Genomic DNA, 22833 nt, shown 5'->3' on the forward strand with positions numbered 1-22833 from the left:
TGGATTTCCTGAGAACAGACTATTCATCCAAAATACCTGGCCCAGAATTTGCAATACTTCCCTACTTCACAAAGACACTGTGAGACAAAATTAAATAACACTTGCAAGAGGGGGAGGATTTATAAATCACTGCAAGAGTGAAAATAAGCCTCGGTATTGTGAGCCAAGTATTCTTTCAAAAGCAAATGGAGATTAAAATATTCGACGGTGTTTGTACAAAGAACAGCTTGAACTTTGCCAGTTCAGAGCTGGCTGTACTCATTAACACAGGAATGCCCTCAGGCTGCTTTGTGTGCAAGGTGTAACTCGGGACTGGATTGCTCTGGAGTTCTGGAGGACATCTGGACAGTCATCATCCGAAAAAAAAAAAAAAATAAAAGCTTCAAATCTTGAGGAGATCTCGGGTGACAGGAGGCCAACAATCCCCCCGGTGGGAAGGCTGGCAGTCATGCAGCAGTCTAGAGCATATCATTCGACTTCCTTTTCCTTTGGAAAGTTTCTCTGCACAGCCAAGTTACTCAGTGTAGGCAAACACTGCCTTGAAACAGTAGTTACTGTAGTCATTATGCTCAAGATTACTGAAAGATGACTATGCAAGATAACTACAAATGATTATAAACAAACATTTGAGGCACGACAGGCTCTTCCTAGGCTGGCCTACTGTACGTCAAGAAGCCAAGTAAGGCTCGATTCTGGCAGCAAATTCCAGCATTATGTCATTCCTCAAGTTCTTAATGAGAACATTTTGACTATTTGCTGGCAAGGACAAAAATAAGAACATGCTGTTCAAATAGGAAGGAAAAGAGCAAGCTGAGCAGTTACAGAAAGCACTACTGAACTCAAAGGCAAGTGCTTATTTTCTAGCTGGGTTGTGCAGTGATACAAATACATGTCATTAATGTATCATTGCTGAAAAGGAAGTGATACTACACACAGTTCAAAGTGAAGAGTCTCCATATATTTAACAACGTTACTTTATCATTCTTTCAGATATGGCTTATAAAATAGGCAGAGAGAAGGGAAAGTGTGGAAATGGGAAGCATTGCTGGGAAAGAAGCTGTAAAGCAGATCTGCAACTCTAGGGGTCCATGAGATAAAGACAGTGCCATTCTATAATGTTTGCCTTGCACGTGACACTTTCTCTTAGCAATGTTTAGAGGCTTCGACAGTTAAAAAACTTACTCTAATTTTCACTCTAAATTTTTTCATACCCAGCTTAGAAACATTTCTTAATATAACCTTTTTTCTTTTAATAAAAACAAGCTTCCTTTCCTGTCACATTTGCTTCAACTAGTATATTCAAGGACTGTAAGGTCTTTTATGCTTCAGTTGTCTAAACTAAGCAAGTCAAGTTCTTTTAGTCTCTTGTCCTCTCTTTTAGCAAGGATTTAAAATTTTTTGGTTTTACAACTCTCCTAAGTTCAATTTCCTGCACGTGGATTTCCAGAGCTGTTCTCAGTTTTTAAAGTCTCACCAGCCACAGGTACCATTAGTACATGTGCCATTAGTACTGCTTCACCTGTACAAGAAATGCAAGACTGAATTTACATGGGACTGAATTCACATTTTCCACAGCAGCATCGAATCAGTGACTCACAGACCCTCTGTGCTTGGCTTATACACCCAGTTCTTTGAAATTCTCTCATCTTTCATCTGACAAGCTCTGAGCTTGGCTAAGCCTTTCCTATTAGGCCCTAACACATGACTTTGTACTTGGTGTTACTCTAACATATCCCATTTTACTTCTCCATTCCTCAAGGTCATCCAATTATTCCGGTCCGACGTCACCCTACAGGGAGTGTTTCCCAACTTTGTGATGTCAACAAAGTTCACGGCCAAGTTCTAGTTTTTGTGCCAAGATCACTAATGAAGACATCAACAATACCAGTTTCAGTATCAGTTACTGGACAGAGCTCCAACAACACCCCCCTGCCATTCAGCAGAACACGTTGCCACCTTTTCCTCTGGGCTGTTTCTTCGCCCATCTGACACTTACCTTAAAAATTCCCCTTTTCTCCAGTTCAACAAATTTGTTTGTCTAGAAAAGCAGTTATGGTATCACAGAAAGAAAACAGGCAAGTCTGGCATGATCTGTGTGTGACAAAAAATGTTTTATCCTATTTACTTCCACATTCTGATTTTTTTTCTAAGAAGCCATCACGTTTTTTGATTACTTTTGTAGCGACTACAGTCATAGTCACACATATCAGATTTACACCTGTAAAGTAACTTATTCATTTGCAAATGAAAACAGCTTCTGTGAACAGAAGTGGGGTTAAACATTTTTATATTACACCATAGACTATGAGCAGTGAGAACACCAAAACACTTAACAAAGCGATTGCCTTTTTTTGTGGTCAGTCTATTCTATATCACAATCCTGTTAAATTTTATTTAGTTATAGACTGAGGAGCATGAGGTGTGGACTGAACTCATGTATTTTAAAATAAATAATGTTCAGTTTCTCACATGGGACAAAATAGGTTTTTTAAATTCTTGCTATTTTTTTCTGCATTCTATTATCTGAAGTATTTATTTTTGACTTCTGTGAGACAGAGTATATATTATGTACTGCTACCCACTGTATTACTTCTAATTTTATACTCACTAAATATTGCTCTTTTGTCTTCATTTTACTTCAGGTTGGATTTCACCTGGAAATCTCAACTCAGCCACAGAAGTTGTCTGTGTGAATCCAAACCTCTCTGTCTTCCTTTTCTTTTTCTGTTGCAGACATCCACTGGCTTACATCCTAAGAGGAAGCAATAAATGAGACCTGGAAACTTGAAAGGATTGTCCAAGACTGATGCAATACAAACAAAGATCAACATAAAAACTTTATTTATTCAAGAGTACCCAGAGGAGGACACAATTTCAAACAAGTGTCTCATATATACACAGCATGCATAGAATTTCCTTATACTTCTACTGTTCCAGAAACTAACTTTAAAAACAGGACAGCCTAAAATAGGAAAGGATTTCAGTTGCATTGTTGTTCCACAGAAGTAGATTATTGGACTGGAAATTGGATTATCCAAGAGGAAAAATATTCATTTGCAAGACTTACGCAACCCCCACCCTTTTCCTTGTTCCTAAAGAATGAACATAGCCAGGCACACAGAGACCTTGTTCCAGGCCCATTATCATCAAAAAGTCTGCAGAAGAATGCAAACCAATGTTTCTTTTTCTCAGGGTAAAATTCTAGATGATCTCAATGAGATTGCTTTTGCCACCCCACTGAACATTTTAGCACTTGAAAACTACCCTGAAAAAATGTATAGTCAGGTTAATGTACAATAAGAGCAAGATATATTGTGTTTATTCCTGCACCTGCTGGAAGAAAACTTTTTAAATGGTGGTTTTGCTCTATGAAAGTGTGTCTACAGCTAACTGAGAGGAGAAGGAGGGAGAAGAAACTTGAACAGAAACGATGGGAAGTTTTTTTTATAACCTAGCTAAAATAAACCAACACTTAACACTCTCATTGCTTCTGAAACTTCACTTGGAGCTCTTGAGATGAAAAAAACCCAGTGATTCTTTTTTCAGACAGGATCAATCTTCTCCTTCTTTCATTCATGTCTCCTTATGTCCCCAATTTACATGTACAAATTTTAGACTCTATACAGGATGTGGGAATGAGATCAATCAGATGACTAAGCTTCATGTGACTGCTTGCTACAGTCGACATGAGGAAAACACTGTTAGAGTTTGTTCAAAAGGAAAGGCTGTGGGTATAGGTCCTCATGGTAGGGGAGGCTTGAGCACTGGAATATAGTTAGGTAAAGTTACCCATGAAATAATGTGTCCTCACTTAGCTTACTGAAAGCTGAATAGATATTTTTCACTTCTGCTCTTGTTTTGGATCTTTCGTGGCAATACAGCTGAGCATACAACCTTGGACTAAAATGTTGTTAGGGCTTCCCTACAGCCTCCCTAGCAAATGTACATGATTATTTTATGCCACAAACAATAAATAATATTTACTTTTTCTCTGGTTCTTTTACTCCTTTGTGGCCCTCCTTCCTACCAATGTGTTTTCCTCATTATGGGTAACTCTTGCAGCATGATGCAGAGTGCACTGTGTCCTTTTCACTCAAGGAAAAAGACAAGTAACTACAAGAACATCTTGGAAATTTGAGGGATTTTTTTTCTCCTCTCAGGGCAGAAAAGTTTAAACATATGATCTGACAATACCCCAAAGGCTCAGAGAACATGGAAAATCACGTAGTCTTAAGTAACCCTTACCTTACTTAATGGAACTTTATCCTGCTACAGCCTATGCACAACAGGCCCAGTTTCCCTGCTATCTTTCAAATTACATTTTCTTCTAGAAGAATGATTTTCTTTATCCTCTTTTCTTCTGAGAAGAGTAGCACAGCCTCAAACACTTTCTTCAGAGCTCAGTAATTACTTCACAAAAAACACGACGGCAGATCCCAGCCCCTGGAATTAAACATGCATTTCGATTTAAATGGCAGTGTCTCCCAAGTATCTTAAAGTCAATGTTAAATGGTACTTGATCACAGAACATTGTTTATGATAGGCCAGTAAAACAGACTGAACCATAACAGGCAGTATAATGTGTAGTGCTGAATTAAATGCAGTGAAAAGACTTTAAAAAAAGAGATGTAACTAATAAACCACACCTTAAATTCTGCAATAGCTTGTGGAATTTTCTGCCTCAGACCCTACATGTAATTTGCTAATTTACTTTTTGCAAAATCCCTCAGTAAGTACAGACACAGTTTCTGCTAAGAATACCAATTTGATTTCATAAGATCAACAGCTCATAAGGAGAAAGAAAGATCCATGCAGAAGAATAAGAGTAACAATGACAAAATCAACTACTCGGTACAACATTACTTATTCAAAAAAATATCCTCAAAATTTAGCCTTTTATCCCTTTGATCTGAGAAGATTTGAAGAAGACATAATTTTTGTATTAAACATTTGAACATGAAGAGGATAGCAGCTGGCTGAAAAGGTTGTTGTAAACATGTCCTAAGCACTAAGAAAAAATACGAAAGAAATTAGAGAACAGGTGTTCCAGTACCGCTACAGGTAGGAAAATGTTCATAGAAACACTGTGTACAAGAAAATTATTTCAGAGGAAGGAATCAGAATTTATCTACAGATCAGCCAGTGGCAACAGCAGTATAGATGGCACTGGAAGAGTAAAACTGTAACACAAAAATAAACCCTTATGTGGTGCAGCTGTGAAACACAGATCTGCAGCTCATTCACCGAAGAAAATGATGCACGATGCCTGCGTGTTTGACAAAACCTATTTAATGGAATTACTTTTAAACCTTTTGATGTCTCCTATCCATGTTAAGATTTTTCTTTTGGCATGTAACTATCCAATAAGTATGTTTTAACCTGAACTGCACATGTGTAAAACCCCACTGCCCTGGATGTGCTTAAGGATCTGGATATGGTGTGCCTCCATTCTCCTCCAGCTCCACGTTTCATGTCACACCCCAAACCCACCACCCTCAACCCCTCTCCTCCAAATTTAACACCTTTCCAACCCTCAACTCTCCAGTTTAACAATCTATCTTATTAATACTACCAAAGTTTGCACAAGCATCAATGCTAAACCCACACAAACATTCTTCTGCCCCCCTGCATCATGCCCAGCACATATCCTGTACTGACACAAACTGCAACAGGAAATCATCTGCCCTTGTAGCATTGTTTTGTTCTTGCACCATTTATTCTAATTTTAAAATTCTTCTGTTACCTCATTTAGGGCTTCCTGTGCCGCACCTGTGTCATTCTCTGTCTGAACTGTGTGGAAGACTCTGTTAAGATTCACTCCTAGGGAATCTTAAAATATACCATAATTAAAGCTCACAGACTACACTTACTCGGAGAAAAAAGGAACAGAAGAAACCAATATAAATCCTAAGGGACTTCTAAAAGATTAGTGGTGAAGAACAAATCCCTGCTGAAGAAAGAGCAGAGGCAAACAAGAAAGCAGGGTTCGGGGAGAAGCAAAAATATCAAAATGAGGTCATAATCAAAATGAGGTCATAATCCCACTTTGGGATACGCAGATGCCTTCACTTGACTGGCTTTGCAAAGGAGTAATGCAGGGATAAAGGACTGAACCGATACTGAAAAAAACAATAAGCAATGTTTTATATAAATATACAATAACAAGATGCACTGACAAAAAACTAGATTTTTAATGGTAATGTTAATATATCGACTGTTAACTTGGTTTTACCTTAAATTTTCTAGTAGAGAATTAGGAATTCAAACACTTATCAATAAACAGCTTAGAAAGAACTACAAAAAAAACCTAAAAATGCTCATTGTGCCAATATATTGTATGAGTCTTAGGGCAGTGAGAGAACAAGAGATTCGATTCCCTTCAAAAATCACAAAATCCAGGAAAATTTAAGAAAACAAGAGGCAAGGACACATGGTATCTGTTAAAAATTAAGAAGTATATATATGTTACTGGCCACCACATCTGAAAGGCTCAAGAAAAAAACATTTCATACAAGTCCTGCATGAAGTAACTCCAACTTGTGAGTATGACTACACAGATCACTGAAAAACATGGCCATATATATATATACACATACAAGACAAAAATCTACAAAATGTAATAGAAATGTCTCCAATTTGGGGTTTTTTTGAAGGAAAAAGTCGGTCATTTGATGAAAAATGTTGGAGCGTGAAACTGAGAAAACTGCCTTTGCCAGTGGGCTTTTTACATTACCAATATAACAGGAGAAACAGTAGCCAAAATAATCTGAATAAAATGTATCAATTTGTAACAGAAATGGATACAAAAACAACTGAGATGTAGCGTTTCTATAAGGCAACGAACTAAATTGATGCAGTGCCTTATGTTCCACACAGTCACTTTTGCAATCTGGATGACTTAAAGTAGATGCAGGAAGGGAACTTTATAGGGAAATTATTTAATGTACTATTGCAGAAGACATTATTGGAAAACTAAACATGCTGTTATACACAGAAGCACATTTCCAATCCCGGAAAACTACAAAAAAGGCAATTGGAAGAGCGAGAATATAAGAAGTTGTATCCAGCAGCCCGCGCCAAGGACTGATGCTGGGTGTGGTAACACTTAAAATCTCATTGCTAGTCTAGAAATGAAACGTGTTAATGAAATCTCCATGTTTGTCCAGGAAGATGGTCATAATGGTGAAATATAAAAGGTACTTGAGCAACCAGAAAAATGAGCATTCACGAATACGGAATTCCTTTCGCAAATAACAAAAGGAAACACCCCTCCCTCGCCAAAATAATAGACCAGATAAAAATCATAGGGAACATGACTTTGGGATAGTGACCCTCGGGGAGGTGATATATATATTAATATAGGATCTTTCTGGGCAACATGGAAGTAAAATGCAACTCTGAGGTGATAAAATTTACTTGTGTGGGGTTTGGCTCGCAAGCTGCCCCTGGCTCCACCTGCCACTCCGTGCCACCGCTTTTTCCCTGGCATCTTGAGGAAACCCAACGTGCGTGTAGCCCGATATCCTGGAACGAGCGCTGGAAAACAATTGCTGGAAAAGCAACCGCCGCCGCGCTCATTTTAACGGGTTATTGACTCCAAACCCTGAGAGCCGGGGGGGGGGCACCCGCTGCAGCCTCCGAACTTTTACACTTCGAGCAGCCGCGCCTTCGAACAGTGACATGGCGGGCAGGGAGAAGCAGGGTGGTGGCACGGCTCCCCCTCAGCAACCTCGGCAGGACGCGGGGAGCCCGACCCCGACCCCGATCCCGGTTCCCAGCCCCGCTCCCGCCCCGCCGCCTCAGGCGCCACCGCGGCCCCCCACAACGCCCTCAGACCTCGCGCGCCTTCCCGCGCGCCCACCGCGCACGCGCGCTGGGCTGCGGGCGCGGCCACGCTCCAACCTCTCCCTCCCTCCCTCGCTCCCTCCCTCCTCCTGGATCGGGAATATCCGGGATACCGGCCCGGGAAAGGGCCCGCAACTGCGCAGGCGCGGCGGCGCCAGGCCGCGGGAAGGCGGAGGAAGGGGGGGGAGCGGGAAGGAGGAGCGGGAAGCGGGGGGAAGCAAAAGTTGCCGCGAGGGCGGGGCCGCGCCCGGAGTCGCCGCCGGGAGGGGGCGGGAGAGGAGCTGCGTGAGGAGCCGCCGGGGGTGAGCCGGGGGTGGGTCGGGGGTCGGGCAGGAGGAGAGCCGGGGAAGAGCCAGGGATCGGGCAAGGGGAGAGCCGAGGGTTGGCAGGAGGTGGGTCGGGGGTCGGGCAGGGTGGCGGCGCCGGTGCCGGTGCCGGCGGGGGAGGCAGCGGCGGTGCTGCGGTGGGACGCGGGACGGGACCGCCGCTCCTCCTCCCGGCCGGAGGTTCGTGCGGGGTTAAATCCCTGCCGGGGTGCGTGGGTGCGGGTCAGCGGCGGCTCCGCGCCGTCCCCGCGCGTTGTGTAAGCCGGGGGGACCCTGCGAGCTCCGGGCGTGCGGTTTAATGTTTAACGCGGCGCTCACATGCCCACCGGCGAGTCTCGCAGGAGTGTTTTCCAAAGGCTGTCCGGAGCAGGAAATGCCAGTACAGGTAGTGTGGGGCTGTTTGAAATTTAATCACTTCGCAGTGTTTTGGGGGCAGAGCTGCTTCGCTGGGCTCGTACGGATGGAGTTTCGGGGGCGTGTAGGTAGGTGCGTGCAAATGGCATGCAAATCATCTGCTTAGCATCTGGTGTAAGTTTACGTTTATCCCCTTACTTTGATTTTCAATGCAAATACTTTAAAATCTGCTTTTCAGAGGAGTCACGGCTTGTTCTCTCTACATGTATTTTTCCCTTCCCAAAATAAGTGTTTTACGTATCTCTACTTAGTGCTTTATTTTGCGCGTGCAACCCACCCCCCCAAAAAAACCCTCGAACGCTTAAGCTTTTTTAGCTTTGAAGCTACTAAGATTATTTGGAGAACAACAACTTAATTGTGTGAATAGTGTTGTGCCGGACTGATGATGCAGTATTCCCTTCCACCTCAAGGCAATGGAAAATGCATTGACTGACTTTATTAGTAACTGCTCTTATTTTTTTGTAGAATGAAAGGGTGATTTTTGGTGTCGAAATAGCGAGACCCAATGTTGTAATCTGACTACAAATTAGCCTTGTCAAATGATAAATAATCCTTTCTTCCCCTAACAAATTGCTGCAAAGTAAGAGGTATTTGCTGGTTATTTTTTTTAAATATCAAATGACTTGTATAAAAAGTTATTATCCCGAGCCAGTGGGATGTTGACAGTAAAAACACCTAAAATATGCACTCCACTTTCATATGAAAACTTGGTAGTGCGGGATCTTTTTTGGTCATAGAGTGTGCATGATGTCCTCCTGACAGCATTGTTTTTGGGTGTGAGACCCAGAGGGCTTCGGGGTCAGGGTATTGGCACTGTCACATGTTTTGGTTACGCTGCTTTCCAAGATCTTGGTAGCAGCACTTTGTCCTTTTTTCTTGGTTAGTGCCTCTTGGTAGAGGAAAGCAGTTTAGTTGCCTGAGGGACAATAGTGATGGGAACAACACCCATTCACAGAGTTCTTCAAAAATCTCATGGTTTAAGCAGAAACAAGTTGGAGTTTGTCGGGGCTGGGCTAAATGATGATGGGTTGAGACCGGATCAGAATTTTAGATGTGTGGGTAGAGTGAAATGTTTGTAGGTAGGTTTGTGCAGGATTTGTTCATGAAGAAACATATGAAGTGTAGTGATTCAGACACTGAAACGTTCCTTTTTTATTTTTTTTTTTTTTGTCAAGACTGGAAAAGATGTGTGGGTTTAAAGATGATGCTCACATTACCATTCCTTTTAACTCGGTTATGCAGTTTTTTTCCTGGTGACTTAAGGAATTGGAAAGCTTTTTGGGAAGGAGCAGAACCTGGTATTTTGCACTTCTGTTAATAATAATCAAACACCTGCAGAGACAACTGAAAGGCAAAGGCAGATAATCTGGGATAAAAAGGCAAGTGTGAAAATTATCACTGTAAGGATACACTCTATCTTTTTAAAGCTCAGGAAAGAGTACATTGTAGTCTTTAAACAAAACCCTTGTAGGAAGATGGAGAAACAAAAATCTTCTCTAGTGTTTGTGCGATGATTCACTGTAAATGCTGGCCCGTGTCATGGGCTGGGAATTTGTATTCTCCAAGATCTTTACTCAGAGTTCCCATTGGAGCCATTTCTAAAGTCAGCTTCTAGTCGTAGCAGCCCAGAGAGGCTGAGCTGTGAACCTGTTGTTTTGGTTTTGCTGCGAACAGGGAAGTTTTTATTGGAACAGCTTAAAGAAAAAAATTGTGTACTTATATAAAAGCCATCTGGGATAGCATCTACGCTTCTGGTGCTCCCATCCTGAAAGGATACAGAGGAGTATGACGTGCAAGAGCAGTGGTTTGGCGTATGAGGGACAGCTGAATGGGGAAGGGCTGGGGAAGAGACAATAGAGGTTTTTAAAATAGAAATAGTCTGGGTTGAAAATCTTCAGGGATTGTTTGGAAGATTTTCTAGAAGAGATACCATCAAATACTCCTTTGGTGTCTTGGGGACTTCTTGAGTGAGTGACTGAACAAGAAAGAATGTGTCAAACCAATACCAGCCAGTGGTAATACACTGGTATTGGTCTTGTCTTGTAGTATTCTTGTTTCACCTTATGTGTCTTGCAAGTAAGTGCTATTAAGTGAAGTTTTTCTCTCTCTCTGATGTTTCAAACAGCGAGAATTTGCATTCCTGTAAACATATTTCTTTGACAGCTTTTGAAGTGAATACTATAATTTTCAAAGACAAAGACTGGTGACTACTAAAAGCATTTCATGTATCTTCTGGTGCATGAGATCTGCTGCCGTAAACAGTTTAACAGAATGCTAAAGGTGGAAGGGGACAGGATATGTGCAGGGACCAACAAAATGGTGATTCAGCCCCATTAAGGTGGATGTAAGAGTTTATTCCTTTCAAAATTTGGTCTTTTTCTAGTTTTAAAGCAGCTTCACTGTTTGTTTATTTGTTTTTTTCCAGTGTGGGGAAAAATCATTGCAGCCTCCAGCACTGTCACAACACAAATCAGATTTTTGTTCTGCTCACAAAAATCGGCAATTTTAAATGACAGCCTTTTGAGCTGTGGAAAACACTCAAATTCTTGCAGTTGCAAGTTGTTAAATTTTTGGTGGATTTCATTCTGTTGAGGAGGAAACAGTAACCCCGGTCCTAATAATGTTGGCTCACTGCAGAGAACTCTAGTGGTTACCCATCATATTTTACTCCCTTGTAATATATTTAATCACTCTTCCCTCACAATTTTTGTTGTCTTGTGTCTCAATTCCTAAGTTATATCAGTTTAGAAACTGATTTACCAGAGTTGTCAGACTGTTGGGCACGTTGCCAGGCTCGGCACAGAGGTGTGAGCTGCAAGCAGAAGCAAAAAGCTGTGTGGCTTAAAAGTAACCCCAGCATTGGGATGGGGAAGCTTTGCCATTAGGCAGTTATGCAACATGCTGAGAGGAGTTGCAAAGTGAAGCTGAGAAGATGTAAATAGCAGTTCTTCAGCCAAATTTCAGAGACACAAGCAGTCAACTACTTTTGAACCCCTTGGCAGGTTTCCACCCAATTTGACAGAAGGGACAGAAGCCTTAAAGATGATTATGTACTTATAAAGTGCATGAAAAGAGGCAGCTGGCTGGAAGAGAGAGACCTTGTAAGAGGATGTGAGGAGCAGAGTTGGCATATGCTCCAACTAGGGAGAGAACTGTGAGAACTCAGCCATGAGACATGAAGTTATCAGGAGCCCAGGCACCGGTAATTCCAGTGTTCACAGAACCAACTGCTTATCTCATCAGTTTTATCTACATGGATATCAAAGGTGCTTAAACTCAAATGTGCTCGTAGAAAGTGATTATTTTAGGTAAAATAGCACTGATGTGTAAGCTTCTTTAGTGACACTGTTCTTACACTGAGAACTGTGTGGCAGCTGCAGTTCCATTCGAGGCCATACTAACACTGCAGGTGATAACATGCAGTTTTGCTGACAAGTGTGTTCATTATTCTGGAAGCTGTAAAGGCAAGTGCCAGAAATTTGTATGTATTTTGTCCTGTAAGGATGCACAACTAAGAGTAGTCAGGTGCTTGATGAGATCACTGATGACTGAAGAACAGTGACTGAAATTGGGCAAGGTGGAAGAACTTGGGCTGGTAAACAGATATTGGTTTGAGAGCCCATAGCCCTTGTTTGGTTGAGAAGAGTTGGCAAAATCCATTCCTTTAGTCTGAAGGGCAAGAATATTTCTTTTAACTCTTAACTGCTAAAAATTTCATGGATCATGTTAGTAACATTGTGTGAAATACCTGTTTTGCTGAAAGATTGCACCCACTGAAGACTTGGTGTGGGGTTCAATCATAGAATGGGTTGGGTTGGCAGGGACCTTGAAGACCATCTTGTTCCAACCCCCTGCCATGAGCAGGGACACCTTCCACTAGATAAGGTTGCTCAGAGCCCCATCCAGCCTGGCCTTGAACGCTTCCAGGGATGGCGCAGCCACAACTGACTTACGGTCCATCCTCAGTCACTCACACCTTTGTCAAGGCAAGAGCTTACAAAGAATTGGTAAACCCCAGTGCCTAATAAATGCTGCAGTGCCCTCAGCAACACTGGCTTACCACAGCCAAGTCAAGGGGCTTCAGTTCCTAGTTACAGTATGGAGTATTGACTTTAGGTTATGGCAGTCAGTGCTCCGAGTCCCAGTCACTTCAAAGTTCGACCAAACACGTAAAGTTCAAAATAAACTTTCTCGCCTTAGGGAGAGGCTGTGATGCCAAGTTAATCCCTTTGCTTGTGGCCCCACTGGAAGGCTCATTTCCAGTGCCCCTCTTACTAATGAAAGAGCAGCTATGCACCACAGGCTTTGATTTGGGGTGTTAGTGGAGAAAGAAAGGGTAGTGGAACTTCTATGCATGAAGACTGCACAATGAAAAGTGTTCTGAAACAATTTTTTATTAAGTGAATCATGGTAACTTTTCCTGAAACCCAACCGCTAAAGGCTTGGTGCATGGAGTGTTTGTTCTAGGGCATCCCTGAAATGCAAGACAAAATAACTTCCTGTAAGTTTTTAGTGAATGAATGCTCGTTGCCTTAAGTTGTCCTGGAAGAACTCTTGTTTCCCAAGCAGCACGTGTATTTCTAATAAGATCTGAAACTGCTATGCATTTCTAGTTATTCTCTACATTTCTTTTTCCCTCCCCTTTCCGGGCTTATTGAAGCGAACATAAAGAAAACAAAATTGTTGCCTGATGTTGTGTCAAGGTCAGTTTGCAGTGAGATTTCAGAATCTTTGCTCAGTGCTGCCACAAATCACACTTACCGTCTCCAGTATTATTAAATCAAATTACTTACGGGTGAGATACAGTAACATCAGTAAACAAACAAAACCCATCTGATTATTCATGGGGCAAAAGAGACTTTTGGTTATGTTCCAGTTATTGATTTATGGGGTTTTTTTATAATGCAAGCAAGTACCAATGCTTCTTTTAAATAAAAGGGAATGGTTTTAGGGGTGCAAGGCTTCATGCGTGCTTGTAAAACCTAAGGTGAATATCTCACTTGTAATGTGAAGCCAAATTCACTTTTTTTTTTTCTTCTTTCCCACATATGCAACCCTAATTGCTTTGGTTTATTTAAATTTATTCTGCTCTGTGCTGTTACTTCAGATGTTTATGTGGGTGATGCAGTAATGCCAAACTGGTAGAATAATCCATTGTTGTGAGAGAGTCACTGCTCGGGCTCTACATGTGGTGATGTTCCGGATATGGAACCATTTAACTTTAACCATGTTCCTCCAGCAATGAGGGAAACAACTCTGATTGCTGGGGTTTGAAAATCTTGGAATGGGTTTTTGGAGGCAGCGAACAGAATGTTCTTGCTTCGCTGTTAGCAGTGTTTTTCTGGGTGCTTTGAGAATGCAACTAGGTTAAAGACCTAATTTTTATGTAGTATTTTTTAGGTAGCACAAACTTCTGAAAGCTGAGTACTAGCTGAGAATCCATCTAGAATACTGAAATTAAAACCAACTTAGGTTTTCCAGTGTTGAATATAAATATTTACTTCTTGGGAAAGTTTTTATTAGACTTGGAGATTCAAAGGTAGAACAACTCATGTATTATATAGTCTTTTTAGAAGATGTTGCATGTTGGTAGAAGAACCTTTATAGTAATTTTATTGTGGTCTTTAGAGGTATATAATAATTTAGAAGATATTTTATTATTATAGATAAAATAATTTAATTTTTCTGCCTTAAAATTTTTTTAAAGTAGTGATTTTTTTCTCGTCTTCTTCCCTGCTTATTGCACCTGCCAATAGATTAAGATATTGTTTTAGCATGCTCTTTTCTGATTTAGGAGGTCTCTAACATTTTGGAATTTTTTTCCTTAAAGTTTCTGGTTTTTTTCTATTTCAGGTGCACTGGAAAGAGAATGAAATAAGCATGGAGTCTTCTAAACTGGAATACATTTCATGGGTCACAGTTAAAAGTAAAAAGAAGATGGAAGGAAATGAGAGAACAGGAGTATAAAGCCTGTCAAGAACTTCCCATTTTTGTGATTACATGTATAAACTCTCGATATAATACAACTAATGGTTTATAGTAACACTTTACTGATATCCCAGGAAGAAGTCAGTTACCGTGCAACTGGCTTAACAAGAAGTTTTATTCTAACTGCTTTGAACGTGTTTTAACCTTAACTGGACACCTTTTATTTATTTATTTTTTTTTAAAAGTCTGAGAGTTAAAAACTTTGTTTAGCTGTGTTTTTACTGAGACACCGATTCCTGACCGATGGCTGACAGCTGCTCATGGAAAATGGACTTAATCCCATGAATGGTTACTATTGCACAGAGTTGAATGGAATGCCATGACTTCAGAAATATTCTCGTAGAACCACCTTCTTTGCCTTGTACCCATCATATCCTTAAATATTTAAGCGTAAACATTGCAATTATAAAGTCTGAAAAATAATGGCATGGGTGAAATTCCTAAGAAAACCTGGGGGAAACCTTGGAAAAGTTTATCAGCCTGGAAGTATACTGTCCCTGGCCCCTACAAAAGGCTTATTAAATGAACCCGGACAAAACAGCTGCTTTCTTAATAGTGCTGTTCAGGTAAGAAAAAACTTGATTTATTAAACATTTTTTGAGTAGACTTTCCTAAGTGGGTGAGGGAAAGAAAAATGGCACTTATAGAAAGAAGACTGTGTGTGGAAGGAATTTTACTCGGCATTTCGTTTTAAGGAATTGAGAGTATTCAATATTTAACGTTGCAAAATATGACAGGATGTTATTTTATTTGCATGCATCAAGAACTGTCAGAAAAACTTCCCTTTTGTATTTGGAAACTTAGGAGCCAATAGATGTATAGACTTCCTTTGAAAACTGGAAGGCTTAAAAATGGTATGGATTTAAACGTGGGAGATAGGAGAGGTAATGCTGTGCTGTGTTTGTGTGTGGTATCTAAATGTGTTCAAGATAAAAATGTGGAATGTTTGCTGGTTTGCATTCAATGGGAACAGCATGACCTATATTCTCTTGCAGTTCTGCTATTTTTGCTTAGGGTGCCCTAAAATGAAACCCTATGTAATTTTACTTACAGTTTTAGACAATCCTACTACCCCACAACACATCAGGCAGTGGCTGATGGTTGGTGACTGCCCGTTTACAAGCAGGAATGCATTCCTTTCTTTGCTTTAACCTCCCTTCAACCTTCAGAACTGAGCTTTGGACTCTGCTTTTCAAACGCATCCCAGTTCATTTAAGCTTTTGTATTTATAGAGAGGATATTTTTTCCCCTGGAATTGCAGCTGTTCTGTTACTGTGCATCTTCAAAACTCATTTTTGGGGAGGTTTATTTTTATTTTTTTTTTTAGCGGGCGACTTTCTGAACTACTTCATGTGTACCTAAGGCACTAGATACTGAAAGCATTGTACTGTAGCCATGCTGATATTACCTTTATGTAGAGTAGTTACACAAATAAAAGATAGAAACACACCTGTTTAAGCACTAGAACTATTTTGAACTGCGGAAAAACAAATGCATTTCAGCAATCATTTTAGTAAGAGCCCATAAAAATGTAGTATAGACTTATGTAGAGCTGTAAGAAGGCTGCTACAACCCCTGTACACAGTTTAGCTTGCTGCTTGTTTCCCTAGGAGTCCTTAAGCTCTTTTTCCAAAGTACATTGGTTTGAATAGTTTAAAAAAAAAGAGATTGAAATTTGAAGAGGTGAATGCAAAACTTTCACTTCCACCTCCACAGTTTGCCAAACTGAAGGCAAAGAACCACAATTCTTGCAGCAATATTGGTACTTAAGTTATGCATTATGTGAAATTGGGAAAAAAATAACAGCTACTCTATGTTGTGCTAAATGAAGAACCTTCAGGAGTCATTACTTACTTTCTCTGGAACTTTTATTTTTATAGGTATTATGGCAACTTGACATATTTCGACGAAGTTTAAGAGGTTTAACTGGACACGTGTGTCAAGGAGACGCCTGCATATTTTGTGCTTTAAAGGTAAATAGTAAATTTAGGAAGAATCGTCTTTCAAAACGAGGGAAGAATAATTTGAATTACTTTTATTATGTCTGTATCATACACGTGCCTGGGTGCCTCTCTGAGTCATTCTTGTGTAAAGAAACAGTTCAGATACAAGGACGTTTGTAACAGAAGTATTTTCTTGTGTTTAAAGAAGAAATTTTACAGTACACAAAATTTAGTCTAGTTAAACATAAAACTTCTGTCAGTGTGAATAAGTTATACTGTCTTTTAAAATATGGTAGTAGATAGAGTGATATATAGAACTGGGCATCACTTATCTGGAGGGAGCTGAAAGGAACAACACTATTGGAAAATGTGTCATTGAGGGAGTTATTTTTGATGATGCTAAATTGTAGGCAAAGGTAAGCCAAGTATTTAAGAGTTTACCCTCAGGGAGCTGAATGAGTGTTTTAGGCAAGAACTGTTGGCAGTGACGTTTCTTTCAGGATGTGTATAATCTATGTACTTGGTATTTTTTCCAGTAATTTTTAGTGTTTACCATCATTGCAGTATTGTACAGCTAGTTTGGAATGTGTCTCTGTCTTTTTCCAAACATATTTCTTTTCTAAAAGGTGCTGTTTCATTTCTTTGGTTAAAATGTTTAATTTTAAAAAGCCAGCAAGTTGAGACTACACATATTCAGACTAACTTCCTGGGGCTTTTATTCCAACCTGTTTCAAAGCTCTTGACTCTGCAGAATCATTGGGACTTCTTGTTTCCCCAGTGTTGTGATGCAAGTCGTGTTCTCCTGTGTGCTGGGCACTTGATCTTGTTAGTACAATAAAGTGCTGACCCGTAACTGGGGCATACCTGTGTTTTCAGATTAAATCTTGTTTCTGTCTTGGGTGGTGGTTTTAGTTTATGTTCGGCATCACTTTAAGCCACCTCCCAAAACAATGCACTACCTTCAGCTGCTTCGTGAGGCTGCTCTAATTTAGGACTTGGAATTTTCTTTACTCTTTCAAGCCTCTGTTCTTGAGGGATTGATTACTCCATGATGCACCTTGTGGGATTTATCTAAATGGCTTACAGTGCACGAATGTTTTGTGTTGCCTGGACCGGCATCTTCTTATTTTGATCAGTATTCCCAAGAATACTGATAAGAAGTGGTATTGCTGCCTGGTCTGAAATTGGTTGGAATGGAATTAGTTATTTTTTTAACAGTATAGCTGTGATCTTTAACTCCCTGGCCTATGTACTGAGCTCAAAACCTTGCAGTTAATTCGTTTGGAAGTATCTGTCCTCAGCTGTTATGTACACTACTGGTTTTGCTTTCTTGGCTCTTTAGAGACACTGGTTGAGTAATTCTGTTTGTTTTGTGTTCAGAACCTGGGGCATTTTAATTTTCATGCAATATATGTGCTGGATGAGGATGCATTTCAGTAACTTGTTTGTGACTTCGGTCGGTTTTTTGGTTTTTTTTTTTGGCTTTGGTTTTTATTTTTTTCTTTTTGGCCTTGGGCTATTTTAACCCTTTTTACTTGTTCACCAACTGAAGAAGGATATTATCTACATACAGCTTCTCCTATAAACTAAAAGCATAGCCAATAAATTCTAGCTTACCTCAGTTCAATCCATTATCTCTTTCTTTTGGTGGTGTTCAAGAATTAAATATGCTCTGTTCTTTTTTGGATAACGCCGGGGTGGGACTTTGACTGTGCAGGCCACTAAACTGAGCATACATATCTGCTTAGCTGTACCTTTTTTTTTTTTAGCTGGACATAAAAAGCTCTGTTGCATACCAAAAATTACCTACAGCCAAAATGAGTATCGATGAAAGTTTTCAAAGGAGAGCTAACTTGTATTTTCAGACCTGCTAAAAACTTCATTTTGAATGTTTACGTGGAGAGAGTGACTGTAATTTTTATCAGTAGTCCATGCTTTTTATTTTGAGAGGGAACTTTAAATATTTAACAGACATCCTGGAATGCATCGTGGTTAAAACACTAACTTTTGTTAGCACTGAAACTTTGCTTATCTGTTGCATCTTTGCCTTCTATCCAAAAGATTTTAACCATAGGAAGCCTATGTGAAGAATGCATGTTATTATTTATGCTTTACATGTCTTCTGCTGATTTGCTTTGTCTGTGTTCTCTTCATTTCTCTCTAAAGCTTGACTTAGAATTCTTGACAGTGGAATATAGACCCTGTAATATCTGAAAATATGTAATTCATTTAATAGCTTTTAACTTTCAGTTCTTTCAAAATCAACCTGCCTTGCTTGCTAAATGATGAGGTCACTTGGATATGTATCTGCCAAAAAGAAAAGTAGCAGCCAACTCACTCTTCTGGGAAATGAAGGGAAAATCAAGTGCAATTTATTATCGTGTTCTGGAACTGCAGATATTGACCTGTTCTCCTGTATTGGGTGCACTGGTTCAGCAGTGAGCTGATTTAATAGCAAGGATTTTCAGCACTCAATCTAATTTATGGGAGGTTTTTACATATCCATAATTTTAATAAACATACATTGCCCTTTGAAGTAGTAATGTAAATGCATTATTTAATGAATGATAGGTGTAAAACTAACCTGAGTGGTTTTACATTATGCCCTAACAAATACACACCGTCTGTAAAGATGAGATACATGTGGATGAACTGCTATTCCAGTGGCCAGATTTAAAAAGCTGTATAGTTACAGACCAGGGGGTGTGTTGCTTTCAGGAGCTCAAGTCAATCATTTGCACTCTTATATATTCTTATATTGTTGTTCTGTTGGATCAAAGTTCACTTTGGTAGCATAACTTCTTATCATGGAATCGGTAACAGAACACAGAAACCAAGTACCTCCAAGAGAAAACAGTAATTTTTAAAGTTGCATAGGTTTATAAACATCATAAATACAAATATTTTATGTATTTATTCAAGAACTGATGTATTTGTGTAGAACTGGGGTGTCTGGTCAAGTGGGCAATGAAGCTGAGTAACTGTGTTTCTTCCTAGGCAATCTTCTCACAATTCCAGCACAGCCGAGAGAAAGCCCTCCCGTCGGATAACATGAGACACGCCCTCGCAGAAAGTTTCAAGGATGAACAGCGTTTCCAGCTTGGATTCATGGATGATGCAGCAGAATGCTTTGTGAGTATCCCTGTGGCAGTGAAGTAGAATTGTGTTAGTTTAGCTGATGCCAAGCTGGCCTGTTGCTTTGGTAGCTCCAGGCTCACAGGGAGGATTCGTGTAACATAATGCTCCTGACCTTCTTTATGGCAGTTTAGGGCAGTGAGGATGATGAACTCTGAGCCACTCTTGGAAATTTCTGGGTGGAGAGAAGCGCTATCTTCTGAGGAGAAGCAGCACCTATGGATTTGAATGTATAGTCTGTTCTTCATCAGCTGTTGAAATATATTCCATTACAACTCACCAGCTCATTGCTGAATTCTTCTGCAGAAGAGATTTCCATTTTCTTATCCAAGAGGGAAGGGATACTTGAAGTAACCACTTGCTGTAATTACTTTCTGTCTGCTTTTATTAAGTGTCTCACTGAAAAACATGAGCCATTAATGTGGCCATTAAAGATGACTCCAGATGGTAAAGAAACCTTTCGAAGAGCTCCTGTGTTAGACAATGAAAATGTTCACCATAAAACACCTCCAGTATTAACTTTCAGACATAGATCTGAGGGGCAGAAAACATGATTGCTGCTTCAGTTACTTTCAGCTTTGGACATCTTTTGGAAATATCCACAAATTAATTCCTCCTACCTGCATTTTCACCTGAAAGCAATTGTTTGAGATCTTGCAGTCAGGTTAATGGATTGCAGTCATGAAAGAGAGCCTATCATTAATGTTTCATCTATTCAAAATGCATTTGAACCCTGAACTAATCAGCTGTCTGATCTACCTGACTAGACTCGCTTCTTCCCATTACCTCTGGTATTTTAGGCAGAAGATATAAAAATGGCCATGCAGATTCAGGGGCCAAACTCGTGGCAATCATAGTACTTTTTGGTGCCAAAGGGAGTAGTTGGGAGCATTAAATTGTAACGTTCCTCACGTATTCTGACTTCATCAGTTCAGTTTGTATTTACCTTGATGTTTCTTTTTAGGAAAATATCCTCGAGAGGATTCACTTTCACTTAGTGCCAAACAGTGAAACGGATATGTGCACTTCCAAATCCTGCATTTCTCATCAGAAGTTTGCTATGACGCTGTATGAGCAGGTCAGACCTTCATCTGATTGCTTTAACAAAGAACTTGTTTTCTCTGTGCGGAGTAAATAAAACCCGAAGTATTTTTGGTGTTGCAGTGTGTCTGTCGCAGTTGTGGAGCATCGTCGGATCCGTTGCCTTTCACGGAATTCGTGCGTTATATTTCCACCACAGCCCTCTGGTAAGAGCTTTTCTTTTGTTAACCCACTTCTCTATATACACCCTTCTAATACTGTGCCAAGCGTGCCAGAGAAATGCTGTAAGTGTTAATGTATTTCTTTGTTACCTTTTTGAGATACTGTCCAGAAATAACATTTGAATTTCAAAAGCAAGACGTAGAGAGAGCTTGACAAAAAAAGTTTGTACTGCTACTGTTTGACCGCTGTACACTTTCTTTCCAGTCATACAATGTAGTCAATTGAGAGTTGGCTGAAATCTGTTGACTCTTAAGAAGTGAGATCCACAGTTATGTCATTTATTTTTTACAGTAATGAAGTAGAAAAAATGATGGAGAGGCACGAACGTCTCAAGCCAGAAATGTTTGCAGAATTGCTGCAGGCAGCAAATACTGCTGATGACTACAGAAAGTGTCCTGTAAGTAAACAATGATGTCACATTACTTTAAGATACAAGGGAGAACTCTTCAGGATATTAAATCAGGCTAAAGTATTCCCCTAAAAGCAGGGTTACCTCCGGATGCTTCAGCACAGACCAGCTTAGGATGAAAAAAGCCCTTAAACTTATATTTTATTGCTCCAGTTATTGAGATTTCGGTTTTAAGGTGGTGATTGGTAGAAGTTAAGCTGTAGTCTTCATCAGAAGGATTTTATGATGAAGAATGTTACTCTTAAACTGTTAGAAACAAACACCACAACTAAATTTTAGAATTAGAAGAAGTAGCAGAATTTTTGTTGCACTAATTCTTGTGTAATAACCCACCTTTGGACTTCCATTTCTTAAACATCTCTGTTTTCCCTCCCATCACATTTTTTTTCCCTTTTTCTAGAGTAACTGTGGCCAGAAAATAAAAATTCGTCGTGTTCTCATGAATTGTCCTGAGATTGTGACAATCGGCTTAGTCTGGGATTCAGAACACTCTGATCTGACAGAAGAGGTTATGAGGAATCTGGCTACACAGCTTTATCTTCCTGGGGTACCTGACCTAAAACTTACTATTTGCTTACTCTAGAATTTAATTTTGCATGGATTTTATGGTTATGTAAATATTTCCAACATAGAAATACTCATATGTATTTTTAAAAAGCACAATTTAACTTCCAAGTTTATGCCTGCTTTTCCCATTCTTTATAACGTGCTGCTTGATGTAGTTTCCATGAGAAGGAAAAGTCCTGTCAGAAGTGTTGGTTTTTGTGCCTAAGTACAAAGATTAATGTAGGTGTGTTCCTAGTTGAAAATCGAGGAATATAATTTTCAGCTGGAAATTTGTGGAATTATTCCAGAGCATTCATATTTTACTCTTTAAAATAGAGCTATGAAGTACAAAAATCAGTATTTATACTCAGGAAAAACTGTATAATGCTACAGGACAGTCAATACCAATTGCCTTGGTGAAATGCCAGCAGTAGGTCAGGAAATTAAAGCTAAATGTTTTACACATGTTTTAAAATAGATAATCATTTTTACAGCTGTTTTATAGGGTTACAGACGAAAATGCCAAAAATAGTGAGCTTTTTCTTGTGGGAATGATTTGCTACACGAGCCGACATTACTGTGCCTTTGCCTTTCACACCAAGAGCTGCAAATGGGTGCTGTTTGATGATGCTAATGTAAAAGAGGTAAGTACTGGTTTTACTCCTACCAAATTTAGTGATCTTTTCTAGAGTGCATTCTCCTGACACCAAACTTGAAGAAAGTCGAGGCCATGTGTTTATTTTAATAAACTTTTAGTTTTGTAAATCAGTTTTCACAAATCAATTTTGGAGCTGGCTTCGCTACTTTATAGTCGTGCCCTACAAATGCTGAATGTTTCGGGATGTTCATGCACTTGTGCAGTTGAATTTGTACTTCTTTTAAAGAAAAAGAAGATACTGGCAGTTGTATTCATAGGAATGATGTTCTGATTGTTATCCCATGTATTATTATTCTTTCTGCTGCA

At 39.8% G+C, this 22833-nt stretch overlaps 1 protein-coding gene across 5 annotated transcripts in view; it reads left to right on the plus strand.

Moving 5' to 3' along the window:
* The first annotated feature begins 8051 nt into the window (after nucleotides 1–8051).
* USP53 (ubiquitin specific peptidase 53) overlaps nucleotides 8052–22833 on the plus strand; it is a 28457-nt gene continuing 13675 nt past the window's right edge. The window contains exons 1-9 of one of the 5 annotated variants that reach the window (XM_017825084.1): nucleotides 8052–8147; nucleotides 14439–15139; nucleotides 16454–16546; nucleotides 19514–19648; nucleotides 20616–20729; nucleotides 20816–20898; nucleotides 21206–21311; nucleotides 21724–21870; nucleotides 22364–22513. In XM_017825084.1, the coding sequence (XP_017680573.1) occupies nucleotides 14996–15139; nucleotides 16454–16546; nucleotides 19514–19648; nucleotides 20616–20729; nucleotides 20816–20898; nucleotides 21206–21311; nucleotides 21724–21870; nucleotides 22364–22513 (972 nt within the window). In that variant the 5' untranslated portion in view covers nucleotides 8052–8147; nucleotides 14439–14995. Of the gene's footprint in view, nucleotides 8148–8193; nucleotides 8238–8434; nucleotides 8557–8635; nucleotides 8654–13865; nucleotides 14125–14438; nucleotides 15140–16453; nucleotides 16547–19513; nucleotides 19649–20615; nucleotides 20730–20815; nucleotides 20899–21205; nucleotides 21312–21723; nucleotides 21871–22363; nucleotides 22514–22833 lie in introns of those variants that run through there. The other 4 variants (XM_017825088.1, XM_017825085.1, XM_017825089.1 and 1 more) reach the window with 4 other exon arrangements.

This window comes from Lepidothrix coronata, unplaced genomic scaffold (genome assembly GCF_001604755.1).
Source record: "Lepidothrix coronata isolate B3197 unplaced genomic scaffold, Lepidothrix_coronata-1.0 Scaffold116, whole genome shotgun sequence".
NCBI classification, from domain to species: Eukaryota; Metazoa; Chordata; class Aves; order Passeriformes; family Pipridae; genus Lepidothrix; species Lepidothrix coronata.